Source organism: Catharus ustulatus, chromosome 4 (assembly GCF_009819885.2).
Source record: "Catharus ustulatus isolate bCatUst1 chromosome 4, bCatUst1.pri.v2, whole genome shotgun sequence".
NCBI lineage: Eukaryota > Metazoa > Chordata > Aves > Passeriformes > Turdidae > Catharus > Catharus ustulatus.
This window is the reverse complement of record NC_046224.1, coordinates 31,407,861-31,430,533: the sequence shown is the minus strand read 5'-3', so window position 1 is coordinate 31,430,533 and position 22,673 is coordinate 31,407,861. Positions and strand designations below refer to the sequence as shown.

Genomic DNA, 22,673 nt, shown 5'->3' with positions numbered 1-22,673 from the left:
CACTATCAAAGGCCCAAACATAGAATAAAAGTGTCTGCTTGCACATGACTTCCTTTCATTGTGTCCTTCACACTATTAATGACTTGACAGCAGAAGTTAAAAGCCAACCTGAACTGAAAGCTACTCTCTTCTCTTAAATGTAAAAACATTAAACTACTTTGTTTTCATTCAGATCAAACCAACTAAGCCCATACAATCTCTAGACACCACTTCAGAAAAATAATTTAATTGGAGAACACTCATTCTAAATTTTAGAGACAACTTGTAAGGCCTGCAAAGCAGCATCATTATTACTGGTTTTCTCCCTTTCTTCTGTCTGCGTATTTCCACAGGACCGGAAGATATCACCCAGGCTGTCTCAAAACACCCACGTTTCTCCTAAAAGGACAAGTGAAGCTTGAGGATTTCTTGCAGTTTATCTATGGTGAGTCTAGCTAAGCTCCTTCCAGAAGGGTGCAGACATACAGATTTCTCAACACCGACACAAACCCTGCTGTTCTTGCTGCTTACGGCACCTGGCTTATCCCTGTAATAATTCCTCACGGTCCATTTGTGCTCCTCGCTGTGCACCGCCGGCTTTGCACTATCTCTGTGTTTGTGTGTGTTGACAAACGGATTTATGTGAGAAGCCAAAAAGCCCCCCGGACCATCAGCTCCACATCCCATCGCTCTGCGCGTTGCCGGCTCTCCACCTCGACTCCCTGTTGGAAAATCTCCCCGTCCCCACAGCTCCATGTGCCAAACGTGGAAGGACTGGCATCAGGAGGACCAGAACGACTCACGTCCCTGTAGCCAGCGGGAGGAGGGTACGGGGCTGTCCGCGGCTCTCCGCTCCGACGGGCGAGCGAGCCCCACCGCGCCGGCCCTGGCGCTCCCGGCTGCCCCACACGTGTCCGCCGCTCCCCATCGCGGGGACGGCCGCGCCAGCCCCGTGCCGCCGTCCAAGGCGGGATCGCGGATCGGAGGGGAGCGGGGCAGCGCAGTGAGACCCGCCCGCCTCCCGCAGCGCACTCACCTCCCCGCGCCGGCGGTCCCGCAGCCCCGCGGGACGCGGCCATGCCTCCGCCGCTCCGCCCGCCCGGCGCGGGGCGGCCCCGGGAGCCGCGCTCCGCCCCGCTCCGCCCCGGCGGGGAGCGCGGGGCCAGACGGGGCTCGTAGTCTCTCCCGCGGCCGCGGGCGACGAGGGGCGCGGCTGCATCGAGGCACTACGTTCCCCGGCGTGCAGCGGGACGGGGAATATAAGTGGCTGGCGGCGAGCGCGCTTCAGTCAGTCCGCCCGCCCGAACAATGCCTTCGCTGCCGGGGCCGGGCAGCCGCGGCTGAGCGCGGCGGGAGCCCCGGGCAGCGGACGCGCTTGCCGGCCACCGCCGCTCCCGGCGGAGGGGCTGGCGGGGGAACGGGCGCTCGCACGCCGCGAGCATGTGGATACCCACGGAGCACGAGAAGTACGGCGTGGGTGAGTGAAAGAGGAGGCGAGCGGGGCAGCGCGGGGGCGAGGAGCGGCGCTGCCGGCGGGGAGCGCATCCCGGGCAGAGCGGGCTCGCCCCGCGGGGCGCCGCTGCCGTTCCCGCTGGAGCCAAGGCAGCGCCCTGCGCCTGGGGGTGCTGCCGTGGGGGCCAGGTCCCGTCAGGGCGGGGGGAGCGGCCCCTTCCCCGGGGCACAACAAAGGGCGGCCGATGCCCAAGCCGCGGCTCCGGCGTCTCCCGCCGCTGCCAGGGGATGGGGCAGGGGCCGGTCCCCAGTCTCCGAGGCGGGCGCTCGGTTCTCCCCGCTGGCGCTGGGTGAAAAGTCTGGCGTCTCCGGGGGAACAAAGCAGCCTAAAAACATCGCTGGGAGCGGCGACCCGGTGGGAGACGGTGTCCGCCGGCGGAGCAGCAGCGGGGCCACGGGCATTGTTCGCGTCGGGGGTTTTGTCGCTGCTTCGCTGGAAAGCAGACAAAGTGTCGCTTGTGGGAGCCGCGCTGCCTCGCCTGTTTGTTCCCCTCTGCCCGGCGCAGGGCTCTGAATCCCGCGGATTTGACTTGCGGAGTGATCGGAGAGACTCGCAGTGATTTTATTTTTCTTGGCACCGCCTACGCCAACACCCGGTGAGCGCCGGCCGCTCGTCCCGGACAAAGCCCCCCGGACACGGGTGTAGCCGAGCTGTCGGACAGACCTGCCGGTGTAGTAGGCGGCTCTCCGTGTGTGTACGTCTCATTTGAACGCGGAGTTGTTCATATCGGAGCAAAGCGGGAGGAGCGCGGAGCCCTCCTTTGTGTGTGTGTATAGCAGCGCTGTGGCGAGCCGAGAGCGCGGGGCCGCTCCGTCCCATCTGGAGTTGAGCCCAGATGTTGCCGTCTTCCGAATGCTAAATTACACAGATCATCAATGGGATTTTTTTTTTCTTGACTTCTTTATTTGTCAGGGTCACAGCTGGGTTATAAGATATTGACCAGTCTTGCCACCCGCCTTTCTTTACGAGGATGGGCAAGAGGCTTAAAAACCACTCTGGGACTCCCTGGAATGGCATGCTGGATATTAGCAGTCAAGTATTTCAAGCTGCAGCCCTCTCTCCATCTATTTGTTGTTTATTTTTATTTTTGATCCTAGTGTGCTATTGTGCTATTTCACAACTCAAGCACTTCCCCCCCGCCCCGATATATGAGCTAAACATCACTATCTTTCTTATACTGAAAACAAGCAGATAAACAGTTTCCTCTATGTGAATAACTATCCCGTCATTGCTAAACAATTAAGAAATATCCCTCAAGTAAGCTTTTCTACGTTTAATAACCCTTTCCAGGTACTTAGAGGTGAATTGCTCTTCACATCTGCCTTGCTTACCAGAGCTGGTGCCACTGAAATCTTACTCCTGCTAAAGAGATACAGTTGCAGTTTCTCAATAGAGACCTTCCTTTTGATCAACCAGAAAACGTGGTCCTCTACAAAGATTATCTTTATTTGTGCAAATATAATATAGTCACCAAAACGATGCGTATTCTTATTTAAATTAATTTCCCGGTCTTCTGTGATTTGGCTTCCAAAGGCTATTCAAGATAGTAACAAAAAGCCACTGTTCAAATTGGTTTCTCTGTACCCCTAGGATGGGAATGATATTATAGTTCAATAAGACTATCGCAAAATGTTGAAATACTGACCTAAAGTAATTTAATTTTTCTCTTGGACTACTTTTTATGCTATGTGCTCACTCACCTGCATGATGAGTGCTGTCTGCAGAATCTTCACACCCAATTACCCTGTAAGCTATTGTATTACTTAGCAGTGGGAGGGGAGGCAGGAGAAAGGGTTGTATCTTGCTGTATAATTATTTAAACTTTATGTAAAGTGAATCTCATAAATCAAACTTGCATTTTGCATCACAGACCAGTTTATGTCTTTTGTTTTTTACTGATAGGATTATTACATTTCCAAACAGCTAATTAAATACTGGTGTGTTTAACTGCTCTGGTAAAATGGGTGCATTAGGAAAGCCCTTTAAGAATCCCGATTAGTTGTACCAAGCTCTTTATACAAAGAGCTCAGGACTTGCATCAATATCAGACCTTATCTGCATTTTCAGTCTGAATTCTGCAGCACATGCTGTGTGCTGCACATTTCTAGTGTGATGCCAAAATGGATGAATAACCAGACAACAGCCACCTGGTTGCACTGAAGGGTAGCTGGTAACCAGGTGGCTGTTGTTCACTTACACAGCCTGACTGATCCCTCTTTGAGGGGTAGGCAATACAAGTCACAGTCTTCTCTTCTACAAATATTTTAACTTCTGCCTGCTAGCTATTGATAATATCTGGTTGATTTTTCCCTTGAGCATGTTGCTTGACTCTGAGTTCATTTACTAGTAGGCAGACACACTGCTAGCGCATTTCATGGTAGGCATTCATGCTGCTATCAGGAGAGCACTACTATGCTTCTATGTGCCATGTTTTGTACTACAGTTGTGTGCTTTTATTTCCAAGGCTATAGATTTTGTCAGTTATGTTGTATTATCCCTCAGGATGCTAAAAGTGAAATAAACACTGGAATATTTCTGATATTGAGAACTTGTTTTGTCTGGGTTTTGATAGCTGTGTTTTCAGAACACAGTTAAGCTTGTACATTTCACTTTGAAATTGCCTGTGTTTTGAATCACATTCAGCTGTGGTGTCAAACCAGCGATGGCACTGTGTGAAGGATCCTGTGGTCAGTTATTGAGCACAAAGTGTGCTGATGAAAAGGGTAGGAGAGGTAAGATTATTTTTTGCTGCTAACGGTGTTTAAATCTGGTAGATGTCAAATGCAGTTGATTTGCATAAATACTGTATGCTGATCTATGTGAATTCAGAACCCCAGAGAATCTCAGATTCATTTAGGCTGGAGAAGACCTCCAAGAGTCCAACCAATGACCAATATTGTTTAGGACAATAATCACACCCTTGGCTAAAATGAGTAGTTTAAGACTGCTTAGCTTTGGATACTCTGCAGGCAGCAAACCAGTAAGTGTATCTTTCAAAAGTGACTCTTACTAGTTGGTGCATACTGGAAATTTTTAGCTGTAATAAATAAGTCAGGGACTACATAGTTATCTTCCAGCTGCTGTTTGGAGTAAAGAGATAAGTTCTGTTTCTTCCTCTATATTCAGGATATCTGTTTCTTCTTTTTGTCTCCCCATATCTGCATATTGCCGTATCATCAGATTTCTGTGATTTACCTGAATCTATAAGGGTGCAGTTATGTTCTCTGCAAAGTAGGCAATTTACCATCTTTCACTGAGCACAGAATTTCTCAGCATTTCTCTGGAAGGCATTTTTTTGGATTAGGGTGGAAGGATTAATTAAGGAGAGTAATTAAAAACAATTGCTGAATGTATCACCTAATTTATAAGCAGAATGGTATTCCAGATGCTGAAGTCATTCTGTACAGCAAAATATACCAGTTTAACTCTCCAAGCTGAAATAGTGCTTGATATTTTTAGTGTGGTTAAGCCATAAATGTGTCTTTCTGAGGAGGGCATGATGTTTGGGCATCTTCTAGTTTACAGATGGAGAAGTGTAAGGTTCAAATGAATTTGTACTCTAAACTGAGGTTCATAGGAGAAAAAAAGACAGGGGCCTATTAGTTCATCACAGGAGCAGTATTGACTTGCACACAGACAACAGCCAGATCAATTGGCTTGTGTCCTGTTCTGAGTTGCAGCCAAACTAGTCTTGCTAGCAGTCCTGTTGAAAGATAGCAAAGATATCCTTATCTCCATGCTGCAACCCCTTTTTTGACTGCAATCTAACTTTACTGTAAATGAACTTGGTTTGTTTAGCTCAACTCAACAGTATCTGTCAATAGCATGTATAATGTGTTTTGTTAAACATAAACACTTCACTAGTTTTTCTTGTGTGCCTCTTCAAACAGTATAAACAAAGCCTTAAATCAAGCCTTGTTTCCTCCATTCCTCTCCATGAATTGTGCCTCACATTTCTATGTGGAATTCACTTTGTATTTTTGTCTTAATATTTCTTGATATTGTCAATAATAATGAGCTACATCCAAAGCTTCTATCATGCTATCTAAATAACTATTTAGAGTTGAGGCATGTATGTATTTGTGGGCTCTTTTAACTAAGGGACAGCTGAAAGGTGATTTTTGCTTTGTAGTTATTCCTTGTATGTGTTTGTGGGGCTGGTCACCTGCAAGCAAGTGGAGGTGAGGTACCATGGGCCTCCAAGAATGAGGCTGACAGGATACCAGTGCTCCCTTTGCCTCACTGGGACAGTGGGAGACCATTATGAAATATTCCATGAGTTCTAATTACCTCAGATAGCAAAGACCCACACATTTTCTATAGGAACGTTTTTGACACATGATACACTTGTCATAAAGGCTTTTGTATCAATTTGTCAGTCAAAGGTGATTTTTTAAAAAGTCTTTTATATAAGCTGTAACTTTAAATGTCTTTAAAAAATAAAATTATCTCAACTTGCAGATTTCAGACAAAAGAAAATGCTGGCTGTATTCTGTTGGAGTGCAGAATATGAAGTTGAGATTCTTAAGTAAGACTAGTCATAAGACTAGTCTTAGTTTAAACAAATTAGGTGATGAAATTTTCTTGATATCAAGCTAAATCAAGATTTTAAAATGAATTCTAAATCAGCTGCCTCCAAAAATCTGTGGACTTCCTTATGGGTTTGCAATGTTTTGAATGTCTTCATTATCTCCTAAGGACAGCTCAGAGCTGGCTGGCTCATTAACATGTTGTGTAGTGCCCTTCAGAGACCCAATTTTTTCTACTCACTACATCTCTGGAGCTACTGAGGAAAATTTCTGGAGGCAGAGGTTATTTCGTGGTTAGCTGTATACTTATGTCACTCTTTCTTCCTCTTTCACTGTATTTTTACCACCATTCTCAGTGTTGGACTTGTGAGGCTACTAGCTGGGCTGGGTTTATCCAAAAGGTGATGGAACAATTGTGAATTAAATGACATAAGCCATGAATTTAGAACATATTCTCTGTGTGGAAAAGAATGATTTTTTTTTTTTAGATTTAATTTTATTTAAAATCTAACATAGGGTGATATAATCTGTGATTGTTTCTGCACACTCAGTCAGCATGAGACAGCCATGAACTTCTCTGTCAAGGAAGCTAAAATTGGTTACTGGACTCCTACCATGCAGATCTCAGCAGCTTTTTTCACTGCTGCAAGAGTGTCTGCCATTGACTCATCTCTTTGCTTCCCTAACCTGTACCCCAGAAAGGAAACTTCAGAATAAAATTGGGTTTCATGTTTGCAGCCTGGCACAGTGTTTTCTCTGATGTTCCATAGTTCCCAGCTAATTTCTGAGGGTAATTCACTGTGTAGGTTTTGGTCTATAAAGTTCTTTGTAATTTGAGTTTTGGGATTGGGGAAAATCCTGAGAGCATTTGACTGCTTGGATCATTTGTGACACTTGAATGTATTTAGCAACTGAGGTAAGGCACTTTGAGCAGACAGTTTGCACCCCTGGGAAATGTGTTGCTTCATGTCTTTTGTTTTGGGAGACTTTGTGTTGCTTTGTTTTTGTTGGTTTTTTTTAACTGGATTTGTTGGTTCTGTGAAGGTACAGAGGAACAAACATGATAACCTGTCAAAGCCTGGTTCTTCACAGAAGGGTTTGCAAAGGTTTTGCTTTGTTTTCAGTCTGGAATTTTTTGTTACTGTGGGATTTTTTTTCTTTCTTTTTCATGTGACTGTACATAATTGAGTAACCTTTTATTTTACTTTTCTTCATTTTCCTGTTATCTGTTTGTGAGGAGCTGAGCAGAATGACTTTGAGGTGACCATCATCCACTTCCCAGTCATTTGGAAGCTATGTGACTAACCTGGAGGAACATGTCTCTTTTTACTTATTTGTTACATGCATTTAATTTGTCTTTAATGTCTCTAGCATTATATACAGAGAATTGCTTTTTTAAAGTTTTTTTTTTTTTTTCCTGAATAGAAATCTAGAAAAATGTTTAGGAAGAGTTTTGAGAGATTTAATCTATACTGCCTTCTCAAGGCCAGGTCAACTCTAGCTGTCACTTCTGTAGGATATTTGCATATGTGTTTTTTAAAATGCTGTTAGCAGAGCATCTACAACTTCGGTAGTCAGTGCTTAGCAATCTCACTACCTAGCAAGCATTTAGCACTGGACCAGTTTTCCTCTTAAATGTATCATTATGTATATATGAAGACTTGACAAGACTTTTCCTTGTATGAAATAGCTCCAGTTAGTTCATTCTTTCCTTGTCAATAGGTTCTTACCTATGACCAATTGATCCAGGTTCAAAACTGGACAGGGAAACTTTATCACGTAAAGCATGAGAATCTTGGTATGTGCTTTAGGTGATGTGTCTTGTCTGCTTGTCATTCCTGGTGTGACACTTGTTCCTTTTGCAGTAGCACTGCGCTGACTCATGTTCAGTCGGGAACTGCTAATCAATCCTTCAAATCCTTTTCCGGAATACGGCTGTCTAGACAGTCATTCTTCCATCCTGTGTTTGTCAGCTGATGATTTCTGCTTGTGTCTTCACTGAATGGCACTTCTCTTCCATGCTATTTATTCCATTTGTCAGCCACACTCACTCCCAAATTTCCTTTCTCTCACATGCCTGTTGGAAGCACCCTGTTTGACAGGTTTGATATGTGAAATTTAGGAACTGTACTATCAGAAGCAGATCTTGTTATGAGAAGCAGTGCATGATAAGCAACCAAAGACGCTGGGATGCCACAATGATTTGCCACTAGTTTGCATTTGTGTGTTTAAAGGAATGTGTTTTTCAAATCTTCACCGTGACAGGAGACCAAAGTGAGCCGCCTGCAGCTGCTTTTCGTAATGCACTTTTCTGGTTACTCACAATTTATGTTCCCAGTTACATAGTTTAAAGATGGTATGATAACTTGTCAGCCTTGCATTTTTGGGCACCTGAAACATTTTGTTTAAAAATAATGCTGATCTAACTTCCAGATGCTCACAGATGAACAGGAGAGCTGTGCAAGCAGTGCAGCTCTGAAAGTCACCTGTGCCATAGGGACAAAGAAACAAGCTTGGATTTTGCAATCTGTCGTGCATTATGCTTGCTCTTTTTTTGTTGTTTTGAGTAAGAAAGTAGGATAAAAATTTGCTTTGCAGTATTATAAAATAAAAAAGTCTTATTGTAGGAAAAATCCCTTTGCTGATACCGATTGCAACTTGCATCTTTCTCCACTTAAGGAACCAAGTCAACTTATTTTTTTGGATTAATGTGCAATTATTTATCTACTTTAGTAGCAACTACTGAAGTTATTACAGCTAAAAGTGAGTAAGGTGTGTTTACTCAGGTCTCTAGTACAAAGAATATTGTTTTCTTGATAGTTTATGTTTAGAAAACCACACTAGTAGATGAGGTAATAAAATGATCATGAGGTAATAAATTATATGAGATATAATGAGGTAATAAAACTGAAAATGGAGTTGTTAATTAGCACGATGCACTTAAGGTATTTGAGGAATTTATTTCACTTTTGCTTTTTGCATTACTGGATTTGAAGTGTGTTTTTGGGCTTTCAGGGCTCTGGAAGTAGGTGGTGGCTGGTGTAATGCAGTCACTAGCTAAACTGTGCTTGTTCAGTCCTTTCTGCAGCAGAGGAGAAATGTACCCTTTGAAATCTGTTGCTTGGGATTTCTTGATTTGAATTTTATTGTTGTTTGTACTTATTATTTCTGAGTTTTAATTAGAAATGCTTTAACTATAAAGGTATATACTGATGCATTTTCATTATCACTTTTCATGGAGTAAGTGGGAATCTATGTACTGTGGATAAGAGATTATAATGCACAACAGGGGCTCTTCTGTAATAGAAATTATGGAATTCTCTTTGGTTGTTTTTAGAGCAAGGCATTTTCTTTTACTATCATAAATCATTTACTCCATAATAGGATAATGTTTTATTCTTTGCAACTTTTTGAAATTACAGGTTGCAGTGCAAAAATTAGTGATTGCTCCATAAAGTCTGATTTTAACTTCAGAGTAGTGTAATGAGATGAGTATTGATGTTGGGACAGGGCACAATAGTACTTCTGATGCAGTTAGCCCATGGAACAAAACAAAGCAAAATTTGTGTTATTTCATTATATTTATTATAGAAACCCTAATGGGTAACAGCTTGGTCCTTGATCAAACAGGAGCTGTGTTATAGCCTATGTCAATGTGCAGTAGTTGTACTTTCATGAAGTAGCATTCATGCTTTTGTAGGTGATGTTATCCATAAAATAATGACTATTAATTTTTTTTTCTGAGAAAAGCCATGTATAAAGATGACTGTTGGGGTTTGAGTGTGCTGTCTCATCTTTTGGAGAAAAATAAAGCATGGTGTAACTTAAATGTCATCAGAGGTAACACTGTGAACCTCTGAGTCCATAGGTACAGCTATGAGGAACACTGTCAGACTTCTAGGTGCAGCTGCAAAGTACACTGCTTGAAACTCACAGGCCAGAATGGGCCACAGGTTGTAAATGCTATTTTTTTCTTGGTAAATGATAGTGGTTCTTTTGATAAGAAATAAAGTTGGATAATATTTTGTATCCTCAAGGTATATGCTCCTTTTCCTAGGCTCTGTGGTTCTTCTCTTCACATCTGTACTAGGCCTGTTAGTACAGAGAGAATACAGAGCTTGACATGCAGTTTGTGTCTTTGCATGGGATTTAGAAGTGCTCCTTCTGGTGTTAAGATTGTTTCCTCTCTTACTCTGATAAAGAAGAAATATGACTCTGCAATTTTGAAACAATTTCATGGACAACAGTTGGCAGAGCTGCTCTGTTATTCATGGTTAATAGTGGAAACTTCTTAAACATTCTTTACTTATCTGTTTCTTCCCTATTCCTCTTCATTTGCCCCCTGCCCCCAGCTTCCTTCCTTTTTTTTTGGCCTGTAAAACTTAGGACAAAAAAAAGAGGAAATCCTAAGGTGGAAAACAGAAGATCCCTGTTCTGTTTCAGTGTAAGAAGCACATGTCAGTTCTTTACCAGGTTCCTAACCTCTATTCTTCTACCTTCCCCTATCAGAAAAAACAATTACTAACTGATTATATGTCAAACCAAAATAATATTGGTGTCCTCTTTTCCATTTGGAGTAACAAGACCTGAATGCTTTTTCTCATTAGGCCAGATGTAGTTCTGAGCTCTCAGCTATGTTGAACAAATGGGCTTATTCCTATTGCTTGCCAGGTTAAATAGGTAAAGTAAGGGTGGATGTATTTACCTGCACATATTTTGCCATTTTATTTGTCTTGGTGAAATATGATAATAGTAAGCATTTCAAGTTACAGATTCTCAGGTTGTTTCCTTTACTGGAAAGCTCAATTCAATCACTTAGGTTTGAGATTTTTTTTTTTTTTTCCCAGACTGAATTGGAAGACAAAAGACTTGTATGTGAAAAAGACAACAGACAAGTTATGCTTTTCCTAATGATTTAATTATACAAAGACAATTTCTTTCCACCAATTAATTAAAAAAACATAGCATACTATGTGTTTTTCCAGGCAAATGTGTGGTGCTCTTACATATGAGACAGCTGTTGGTTTTAGAGTTTAATCTTCTTTGAAGATAGCATTTGCAAATATAACATGGTAAGCAATATTCAGAGGAATCTGAGGTAATGGACTCTCCAGTCTCAGACATGGTAACATGGAAATCACTTACTCCATAGTTGCTTGCAGTGTCACTACTTTTAAGCTGCTGTCAATTGCTTCCAAAAACCACTATTTTTTATTGGTTTACTTTAAAAATATAGGAATAGCAGCTTTATCTCAACATGAGCAATTATAATGTGTTCCAAAAAGTAACATATAAAACTTGTTTTGGTGAAAAGCCTTGACTTCTCAGTGGCATGAAGGATGGGTTGAGTCAGTCTTGCTGTTGCTACCTCTGTGTTGTTCAGTGTTGGACTGAATCCATTGCTTTTGTATCTTCAAGCTTAAGTGTACTCTTGCTTGTTTACATTCAGAAAATTCCTGGGGAAACCTTTAAAACTGACGTTTTTGTTGTGCTTTAATGTATTTGCATGCAAAGGAAAATATTTCTTTGTTTCACTTTTGCAAAGACTCAGTTCTGCCAAATTGGGTGGGGCTTGAATAGCAGTGTCTCTAAAAAAAATGTATTTAATAGGTATATTAAATAGCACCAGTTTTAAAGATGGCTGAGATAAACTTTATCTATTAAGTAGGCACAAATTATGGTTGTTCCTGTTTTCCCAATCTAATCTGAAAAATGTAACTTAGTAAATGGGAAAAGTGCAGCTGCAACATTAGAGAAATTGCGTTGGCTTTCATCATGATTCTTACAAAGATATGTTTGGATTTATATTGATAAATATTGCCTCTAGCTCTCTTTTTGGGCAGCCATTTGACAGCATCATAATTGATATGCAAATGTGGTTGTACAGCTGATAGAGACCTGTGGTCTCTGTCAGTGTGCTGTGCCTCTTTTTGAGCTCCCCAGCAAAATAGTGACCAAGTAGAAAGGGACTGGACTGATGAGGAGGTGCCTCTTTTCAGAGGCAAAGGTCCAGAATAAACCTATTTAGCTTTATGGACTCTTAAAGTAGCAGGTTAGGATCTTTTGGTTAGTCTTTAAAATGGATTTATTCTTGGCAGAGCCATCGTAAGTTTGGCTCTTTAATGACCTCTGTAAAATACCATTTATATTTTTACATACCTTATGCAAAATCTTAAAAGCACTCTGCAGGCTATAAATTGCAGGTTTTGTGCAGGCTATGAATATGCACAGTTACACTACCAAATGTTAAAGTAATGCGGGAAACTCAGACTAGCCTATTGTCATGAGTATACGTGTGTGGTAAAACTTTGAGCAGAATGTGATTGTCTGGGGACCAGCATGAGCATGGCCAGGCCAGCCCTGGGGCTCACCCAGCTCTGGCCATGTGCTTCCCCCTATGCCTGTGTAACAGCTTCTGTGATGAGCAGTTGAGAGAGATGATCTGGCTGGAAACTAATCACTTTTTTGGCAGGGAGGTATTTACACCGCATCAGCACCTCTAGCTGGGTTTGGATTGTCTGCCAAAATAAGTGTGCCAGTGTGGGGGGGAAGTGAGGGAGGGTGCAGCTGGGAGTACAGGAGATGGCAGGACCCCAGTGCTCTGCATGTGCCTGCAGGACATCTGATGAGGTGTGACAGAAAGCTACAGCCTAATGAGAAGTTTAGTTGGCCTATCAACAATATATGACACCTTTTATAGGGCAGGAACAAATAACTGATAAATTAACTGATAAATTGCATGTCATCTTATCCAGCTGTTTGGTCTGGATTAATATGTGTTTTGGTTATGGAACCCACAGTTCTTACGCATTTTAAGTTACTGCTAAGCACAGTAAGTGCTTTCTTATCGTGGAGGCTACCTAGTGAGCGGTTTTTCAGTCTCAAACTTTGTCTTTCTTGTACCAAGCAGAACTGTCCAAGCATACATTTTGGACATGAAGTTGAGATTGATTTTTGTGAACCCTTAGGAGGCTGCTACAATAGTTTGAGTGTCACAAGATCAGAAAATAATGAGTCAAACTATGCCATGGAGCAAAACTTACGGAAAAAGGTAGAAAGCGAGAGAACTGAGAACTGGTAAATGTACATCAGGAGTCCTGTGAGATGTAAATAACACAGTAAAATAAGATGAGCACAGATGTCATACTTCTAACATTGTTATGAGAGGTCTTTGTCCTACTGCTTTAAACAGGTAAGCATTAAGTACTTTCAAAATCAAAATAGCAAAAGAAAAAATGAACGCTTCAGCCTGATATAATAAAAATATTTGGCATTTTAAAATTTCACAATAAATTATTTTATATTATACAAATATGGACAAAAATACTTTCAATATTTTATAATGATGACATATAATAATGTGGTTCTTATGAGGACTTCAGTAGCCTCAGAATAATGAAAACTGCTACTTCTCCAAAATGATGACTGTTAAGCATTGCCATGGCCTCTTCAGTCAGCATAGATTTGGGAATAAATTTGAGGAAAAGGCCTTGGCAATTTATCCTTCCACCTATCTCTACTAGTCTTGTCCCATTTCTTCTTTGGTGAGGCTGTCTCTGGGTTAGCTCTCCTGGAAGCCATCAGTGGTTGATGCCTGAGCATTCTGCACTGCCACAGTCATGTTCCCTTCTGGCCCTTATCTCCTGTTGCTGAGCTCATTTGTCTCACTTCTGTCTGTCAGTTTTTTAGGTCTGAAAACTATGGCTTGAGCTTAGAGAAAATACTCTTTGGCTAATTATACATTGTTTGTTATGTACCAAAATAAATTTTGGAAGCATAACAAGAACCTTCAGCACAGGAGGAATTGTTTGATTTGGCTGTGATCTATGGGGTACCAGACTTGTAAGTGTCTGTTAGATATGAAACAGCATCCTTATGACTTTTCTGGTATGGTAGCTATAAAGCTGGGGCATCACATATGTAATATACTGGAGGCATTTTCTTGGGTGTCTTCTCCCCTTCTAAATTAGTCTAGTTATGAGCTGACTTTTACTGTGTTCAAAGCATTTTTAAAATCTAAAACACCCTCTGGGGGTGGGTGTGTTTAATGTACAGAAATGTATGAGAATAGGAACTGGAATGCAATACATAAACTGTGTATGCATTTTTTTCTCAGTTTCCTCAAATTGTCAGTCACCTTGCTTGTGATATTTCAATTACTGAGTGTGTCTTTGACCAGTTGTTACACAAGGTTTTGAATTTGTGTGTCCCTGCTGTTCAGCCCTATCACAGTGAACTGGGAGGTGAGGAGGAGAAAAAAGGAGCTATCATATGTCTGATAATTGTTGTTTGGCTCATATCCAGGGTTCTGTTTATAAAGAGTTCTATAGCATGATCTTAAAATATGTAACTTGTCTGAAAATGTCAATATTTACTTTTCTCATGAAATCTTGATATGTTGAAGTACCTTTAAAATTTTTAGGGGCAGGTAGTCAATATCAGGCATTGGTTTTCCTATTGCTCTTTGCAAAGACAGTTTAGATAACCCTTAGCCTTTGCATCTGAATATGTGTTACTTTTTTTTTTTTTTTTTCAAATTCACACTAAAAGGAAAGTTTTTGGGTGGTATCTGTATGAAAAATTAGATACAATGACAACTTAATGATAAAATATGAAAGTGGTTTTGAAAGGAATACCGTGGTCTCCTCAGATCTGCGTTTAATAGGAAAGCTGCTCGGGCAGGTTTGGCCTTTTTTCTTTTAGTTACAAAGATTGGATACTGGGTGATTCCATAATGCAGTCATTTTTCTTCTCTAGAGGACTTCACCTCCAGAAATTCATCAGTGTGTAGCTCAGCCATAAAATACTTTGACTTTCCCCCTAATATTAGTTATTTTGTACTAGGTTTTCTAGCACAAAAAGAAATGGGTGTTCTGTATGGATGTTGACTCAATGAATGTATGAGGCATTCCTGCAGCCTGTGGTATGTCCTGGGGGCCCTGGGGAGGTGAGAGGAATGCTGGGGCTGCAGATATGGCACTGAAACACTGACACTGCCAGTGTCAAATGTTGCAGCACACAAACAGTGGAGCATACCTGATTTAAATACCTCAAATTCCCCACGTTTAGAAATGGAGCAGAATTTCATAGAATTTGCTTTGTAATCTCATGTCAAGCTCTCTTCAAGGCAGCATTATACACTCGTGTGTGAGTGGGTGAATAGCACTTGGCAGGCTTTTCTGGCACTTGGCTCTTCTAACATCTCCTACAATAATGACTTAGAAGCAGAGCTTCCACCCTTCCCCCTGCTTAACTTACCCATGTGCTTCTCCCAAATATGATATTTTCTTGCTTGCTATACAATGTCCATTACAGGCACAATTAGCTGAAGTTTCTCATAACATGAAAAAGATATTTACCTGCACAGCTGTGTGGCAATACAGACAGAGACCTAATGCTAATTGCTTTGTGGTTACTTGCAAACTATTTTTAACCTAGAAACCTTTTGCATGTTAATCTTGGAAAGGTTAACTGCTATAATTCACAAAGTATGTGATCTCAAAACACTTAATGTGTATGTAGTTTGTATTTTTTGGAGGGGCTTTTTTTGGTTAATATGGATGGAGGTTATTGTAGCAGTACTTCAGTTGGAAATGGAGACTTGGGCACACAGACCTACAAATTTAGGCTTGGCAGACAGAGAACTGAAGGTTGAGAAGAGACTGGATGAGAGACGATAAGAGTGCAAGTGAAATGACAGGCAGGGGCAGAGAGGTCAGAACTGCCATGTGGTTTTATCAGGGTTTACTAATGATCTTAAAGAGGAAAAAGCTGGTAGTCAGGCACAGAGAGTAAGGAGGAGTTACATAAGGCAGAAGAAAGTATGAAAGTGTGGGAGAGTTTGTAAGAAACTTTTATGCTCCACTGAGGGCCTGTTTTGTGGGATCTGCTGCCTGCCTTTTCAATAGGGAAGTTGTAATTAAGGTCTGCTGCAAATCTTGCAGACTAAAGACAGTGGGGGAAACAGATCTGGGATGTGTTTCTGGATGATGTACTGTCAGGGATTATGGTTTGGAAACCATATACATAAGATTACTTCTGGTGCTAACTGGATGTTACTAAAATACACTTCAGAAACAAGACCATGTCAAGAGTTTGCAGTGCTTGATTCAGCTTGAATTTTCATGGAATCATGTTAGCTGTGTGGTTTTAGGTAAAGACCCCAGATCTGAGCTTTCTGTAATCAGTTATCTTTATCTTAGTTTATAGGTCGTGCAGGTTTTAGTTTGCTAGATAGCGACTCCAAGATTCTTGAATGTTGCTAACGAGCTTTGGGCTAATCAAAAGTCCTTGTTCCCTGGCTCAGGGCTCACTGCTATCTGAACAAACTGTTCCTGAAAATATACAGTTTCTTGTTTCCTGAAGGCTGCTTGGAAACTTTTGGCTCAGTACTTTTTAATTGTGACCAAAGAAGTGATTGAATTGAGAGCTCATAAGGTGATGCTGTTTCCTGTATTATGTGCTCCAGCCACTGAGGTGCTGGTGAATTTGCTAGGAATAGGCAGTATTCAGCTGCAACTTGAGGATTCAGTCACTGTGTGACCTACAAATGACAGAGACAGTGGTAGATGTTGAAAGAACTAGACACTGCAGATCTTATCTGTGAGATGTTCATGCTTTTTTACCAAGGTGGTGGATTCTGTCAGTGTACTGCGTCTGCTGGGGATCAAGTTTGAATTAATTTGTAGGTATGGTTTTACCACTTGAAAGTTGTCTTGATTAAATAACATGCTCACTTGGCTTTAAAAGAAATGCTTTGTTTGCTGCACAATACACTAGCAGTCCCTGTATTGTCACCTCACTTCACCTCAGTAAAATACAGACTAGCACAACTTGTGTATTAAAAATATTATTTATTAAATAAAATGAAGAGTATGTATTTGTTCAGAGGTGTAGGAAGAGATAAGTGACTGTGACTTATTTTTTTGTTAAACTAAGGTTGACTGCAGGATTTTTTTTCTTTCCTTTTATTTTATTTTAATAGGCTTCTGTGTAGAGCGAGCCTTCAGTCTGCTGGCAGGCATTCTTAGAAAACATGGCAAGTGTGTGTGAGTACATGTACCAGTACTGCTCAAAATATCATCACAAAGGGCTGTGGCAGAGAGTGATAGGAGTTGAGTCTGTATCATCAAGAACTGTGCAGCAGAAGCGTGATGAATGCATGTAGTGTTTGTCTGATGGCCTTCTTATTGAAAATAATAAATGTTTCATAATAAATTCGTAATTGTACTTGAATGTTTCAAATGTCTGTTCTTACACAGTTCACTTCTGAAATCCTAAACATGTGTTTGAAAGTGCTTTCTGTTTTCTTATCACAAATATGATTTAAATTTTCAAGTAATGCAGCTGTGTGTGTAGTGGAAGACTGGTGACCTTACTAAAGACTGAATTCAGGCCATTCGGCTACCATCCAAATGCTCTGCCAGCTTAGCTACTTGACCACCTGCTTCTGTTTTTCCATTCCCTTTGCAAATGTAGGTTTTGTTCATTTTCTGGCATCTCATCATTGCCTTTCACAAAAAGAAATTAAATTGTGTGGATAAGATCTGTACTGTAGATCACTTGGGTGTCTTTGTGACTCTTGTAGTTATTTGAATTTTCATCAGCCATTCAAGCCTGTGCTTGTTGGAAGAGAACAGAGGATGATGCCTTCTGCACCTCCACACTTGCTTTCCCCAACCATACTCCTACCCTTTGGACTGCAAGACTCAGTGGCAGCAGCCATGAAGTTGTACTCAGTCTCACTGTAGCTTTCCTGATTTGCTTGAGCTTGGTGGTTGTTCTCAGTGGAAAACATCCAGGTAGGGCTGTTGGAGTATGTGGATATTCTTTTACCTGTCAAAACAGGCAGCTTAAATTCCTTGTTTTTGTTCATATCTTTTTGATATGCAAAACTGAAGAAAAAGGAAACATTGGTCATAAATGCAACTTTGAGACCTAATGGTAAATGCTTGTGAGTTCTAATCCCTTAATAGCCCAAAGTAACTGGAGTTCTGAATGGGGAATCCTCAGTAATGAGTTACATTCCCACATCTACTGCTGATCTGCTCACTGACTACATCCAAATTACACGACCTCGGTGGCTGGTTTGTAAAGCAGCACACTGAAAAGCAGGCTATCACTGCTGACTGAAAGCTTGTGTACTTGTTTCATCTGACATAGCTGAGATAGTTCAGGAGTTACATCTGTGGTTGGTTGATGAAAACTGAAGGAAAAATTGGGTGGCTGTTCTGTGGCTTCTCGCTGTGTTAAATGGTGCTGTTGGCTGCTAAAGTTTTTCTCACGTTTTTTCAAAGAGATATAGCCATGATGCAGTGATTTGAGTGCACTAAATTTTAAACTAGAAAAATCATAAATTATTTCTGGTGTTGGTATAGATGCCAATGGATTGTTTTTATCTTACACTTAAAAAAATGCATCAGTCATGGAAAAAAGTTGTCTCCTGCTTTTTTTCTGTTGCATCGAAAGGCTGCATTTGGTGTTGCCACAGGCTTGGTCTAGTGGAGTGGATAAGGTGAAATAGGAAGGTACTGCAGAAGCTGTGAAAATGCTTGATGAACTCTCACTTTGATTTTGGTGTTTGTTTCCACTGCCTTCTGTAATACCTACAATAGATGTCATTTTTCAAAAGGTGGCTTGACTTACCTGCACTGTTTTGCTGCTGGTTTAGGCAGGGGAAAAAAGTAGACTGAGCAGGCACTGGCTGTGAATCTGGTCTAAATATAGTCAGCTATGCACATACTTGCAGCATTGTCTGGATGAGTGTGATTTTTTTGTAATCTGGCAGTATTATTTGTTAGATTAGTAACTTGCAAAGCTGAAATGGGACCTTTGGCCTGGGAGGCACAGAGCCTGAGTTTGAAAGCCTACGTGCTCTACCATTTGAGAAGGTATCTGGTGTGTTAAGATCAGGGGATGTGTAGACTTCACTGAGAGATGTCGAGGGCCTGCATGAGCTCTGTGTGGGTGTGGGGCTGAGGAGTTTGCTGGATTGCCATTGTAGTGTCTGCGGATCCCTCTGACATCCTAGAGGTCCCAGTTAAGGTGAGTCAGTGTTGTCAAGAAACTTCCTCCAAGCTGTCATGCTGTAGAGGTTTCAACAGAAATATTAAGAATTCTTTGAGCATAACTTACTGGTTTTCATAATTTATTTAACAGAAATGGAATAATTGAGCTACAGTAAATATTTAGGCTTTCTTTTCATTTTTAGCTCTTGGGTACCAAAGATGAACTTCAGAGACAGTGTTCATTGATTTTTTCGCTCTCCTGCCCTTCTTTGTGAAAGAATCTACCACAGAACAAGCCTGCAAAGCAACATAATAAAAGTTTGTAAAAAAAAACCCAAAAAACGAACCCAACCAAAAGAAAATCCACAACAAAACTCCACAGAAGATTCTTAGAACAAAATACAAACCAATTCAACATCTACCAAGTAGTATTTAGTATTCTGCATTCAGCATATTAGAAAGACAGTGCAATTAAACAATACCCATGGGAAAAAATTTCTTTAGTCACTTGTGAACATTTGGAGTCAAGTATAGGGATAAATGTCTGGCTTGGTGTCATCTGATATAGGGAAAGATATCTGTGCATCCTGTTTTTGCTTCCTATGTGGCAAAACACTGTATACTGTAAAGATCTGTTAAGGAAAACATATCTTTTGAACCATTTGCTATTATTGTCTTGTGCAAATCATGTGCTGTCAGCTCTTTGTTTGTTTTTTGTGTCAAATGTGGATTATTTTTCTGGTCACAATGGTGTACAGACAAGGAATACGTTGCTATATGCCAGCAATGTGCCACTGCAAGTCTGAAGTAGTAGCATCTGGATTAAGATAACAAATAACAGCTTTTCTTGATATATCTTAGAGTGTTGGCAGGGCATCCAAGCTCTCCAGAGATTTATTTCTTTTTTAGCTGGCTGTGTGTTCACCATACTCAGGCTTTAGCCTGGATAGATTTCAACACATGTTTGCTAGGAAGAGTTTAAAAAGGTAATGAGGAAAAACTAACATTTTGTTTTCAATTTGTAGTTCTAGGTGATCAACATAAAGCCAAGTCACATTTTTGTGGCTAAATTTAAGGCCTTGTTTCTCAGAGTAAATGCACAGATCTGGAAATTCTGTGATGCAATGCCAGTTTTGTCTTACTTTCTTTTAACCATTTCAGTTGTATGTTTGGTTATGAGATTTTGTCAATGTAAAAAGCAGTTAGGTGTAGTAACAGTTGGGTTTGAGATCTGACCATTTTTCTGCCCTGCCTTGTTAGGTTATTGAAAGAAGGGTCAATATCCTTTGCTATTCTCCAGATAGTGCCACTGGAGAAAGAGATTGAGATTTATCCTGGCTTAAATATTTGGCAGCTGACTTTGTGCCACATTAACTGTGATGGGAATGTGCTATACATGAGCTACTGATAATTTTTGTGTGGTCTGGAGAGAGAGTGGTCTTGGTTCTCAACCTGTTCTCAAGACCCAGAACATTTTTCAGTGCATGAATAAATCATCAGTGAATTAGTTTTGCTGTCACAGATTGTTTTCAGTGTGAATGGCCAACATTTTGTTGAGGGAGGCGTGGATGGGGTTTGTGTGGTCAGGTTTTCCTAGCAGTACAGGGGTGGATCTTTGTATAGGCTGCCAGAAACTCCCCCCATATTTGACAGAACCAGTACCAGGCAGTTCCAAGACAGACCCACTGCTGGCCAAGGCTGAGCCCACTAGTGGTGGTGCTACTGCTGCTGGGATAATGTATTTAACACCATAACACCAGGAAAAATTGCTACATGACAGCAGCTCATTATTCTGCTTTGATTTGGTTGGTAATAAATTAAATTAATTTTTTCCCTTTAGTCAATGAAGGTAGTTGGTGAGTGAACTCCCCTTGTCCTTACCCTGACCTACAAGCCTTTTGTTTTATTTTCTCTATCCAGATGAGAAGGAGAATGATAGAGTAGTTTAGATGGGCAGTTGGCCTTCAGCCAGGATCAACCCATCACAGAAGGAAACAGGGGCTGATGTGTTCGAAGATACTTTTTGCAAAAAAAAAAAAAAAAAAGAAATGGTGCTGTCAGGTCATTTATTTTGGGTGAATATTTAAAAGTGTAGCCCTTCTATAAAAGTGTAGACATAGAAAGGCTTTGTTAACAAAGGCAGACTTCATGATAGATAGATCTGTGATCTGTAGTTCTTGAAAGGAACCAAACTTTCATTACCCATTGCTATCATTCAGACTAGAAGCTTGTCAGCTACTGGGAGGGGAGCAAGCAGATGGTAAGGAAAAATGGACAAGGAAAAATTGGAATTTCTTCAAAAATGTCCACTTAAGCTATTTTTCAAATGCGTTTATATCTGAATGATGTTTCTACTTGATATGAAGGTTTTGATTGCATCATTAATGAAGGATTTGGATTAACATTTTCAGCAAGACCTGAATTTTCTTCCTGACAACAATGCTTCCATATATTTCTAGATTTGTTACAGTAATCCTAAAAAAGTTCTTCTATAAGCTGAACCAGGTATATATTCCCTGCAGAAGCAGGTAATGTAAGAGTAAGTTTGCCTTTAAATATTTTTTTAAATTACAATTTTCCTCGTGTTTTTTTTTTAAGGTGCTGACACTCTCCTATGTTTCAGATAGCACTGAGATTGTGTCCTTAAGAGCTTATATGAAAAACCTGTTAGTTCTCCCATTTGACTTGAAAATTAGAGATTTTTCCCTGTAGTTACAAGAACACAAAAGGTCTGTTGGTTTTGAGCAACACTCAACAGTTATTTCTAACATGAAACAGTTATTTCTGAAAGTAATATATCAGATAAAAGGAGACCTTGAAGTCCACCACTGTTGAAGTTCAGGTGTTTCACCTCCCTTGAAAATTCTTTATTAGCTACATCCATTACTTTGTTATACTCTGCACATAGTTTGGAGATAAAAAGCGGCAACAACAGAAGAGGAAAAGAACCTGAATTTGGTAGGATGAAGCCAGCGTGCAGACATGTAAGAATGGGGGCTTGAACCTGTCAGGGAAAATATTTGCAAGAGACTTGGGGGCAGTAAAGCAGGATTTGTGAGGAAGGACTGACTGTAGGGGAGCTTTCTGCCTTTGGTTGTTTTCTAACTCTGCTTAAGCCCATGGATATGGGAAGATAATTGAATTAGGAATGTCACCTGTTGTCTGTGGTTTATCAGAAGCCTCATTAGCTATTATCAAGTAGAGGACAGTGGGGATGAGATTATGTGCAGCTGGCACTACTGGGCTGGGAATGTGGTTTGTGCTCTGTGCAGTCATAGTGTGTTCTGCTGGTGTCCAGGATTGCTGCTGCCTTTTGCAGCCTGAGCTAAGCAGGTGTGCTCAGCCCTTTTGTAACATCTTCCTCAATTAATCCCCAACATACATCCTTGTTTCCAACTCTCCTTCAGGCTCTTCTCGCATGCCTTGCAGCAGGGTGCTGTGGAGAGAGTTGGTGGCACGAAGACAATGAGACTGATTTGAGGAAGTCAAAGCTTGGAATAACAAAAGCAGAACCATCTCAGGCTGGAGCTTCAGGAGAGGAAGTGAGAACAGACTAATGAACAGATGCCAGTCCTCAGATTAGGTTATTTTTCATCCACATACTCTCATCCCTCTGGTGCATGCACAAGAGCTCAGGTCTGATGG

The 22,673-nt window shown here is 41.0% G+C and overlaps 2 protein-coding genes across 5 annotated transcripts in view; one reads left to right on the top strand and one right to left on the bottom strand.

Annotated features, from left to right (window-relative positions):
- Window positions 1-1,058, bottom strand: part of ZNF277 (zinc finger protein 277) — a 42,313-nt gene extending 41,255 nt beyond the window's left edge. The window contains exon 1 of the mRNA XM_033057673.1: window positions 1,016-1,058. Within this exon, the coding sequence (XP_032913564.1) occupies window positions 1,016-1,058 (43 nt within the window). The remainder of the gene's footprint in view (window positions 1-1,015) is intronic.
- A 291-nt stretch (window positions 1,059-1,349) lies between these two features.
- DOCK4 (dedicator of cytokinesis 4) overlaps window positions 1,350-22,673 on the top strand; it is a 238,382-nt gene continuing 217,058 nt past the window's right edge. For all 4 annotated transcript variants that reach the window (XM_033057524.1, XM_033057522.1, XM_033057523.1 and 1 more), the window contains exon 1: window positions 1,350-1,456. In XM_033057524.1, the coding sequence (XP_032913415.1) occupies window positions 1,420-1,456 (37 nt within the window). In that variant the 5' untranslated portion in view covers window positions 1,350-1,419. The remainder of the gene's footprint in view (window positions 1,457-22,673) is intronic.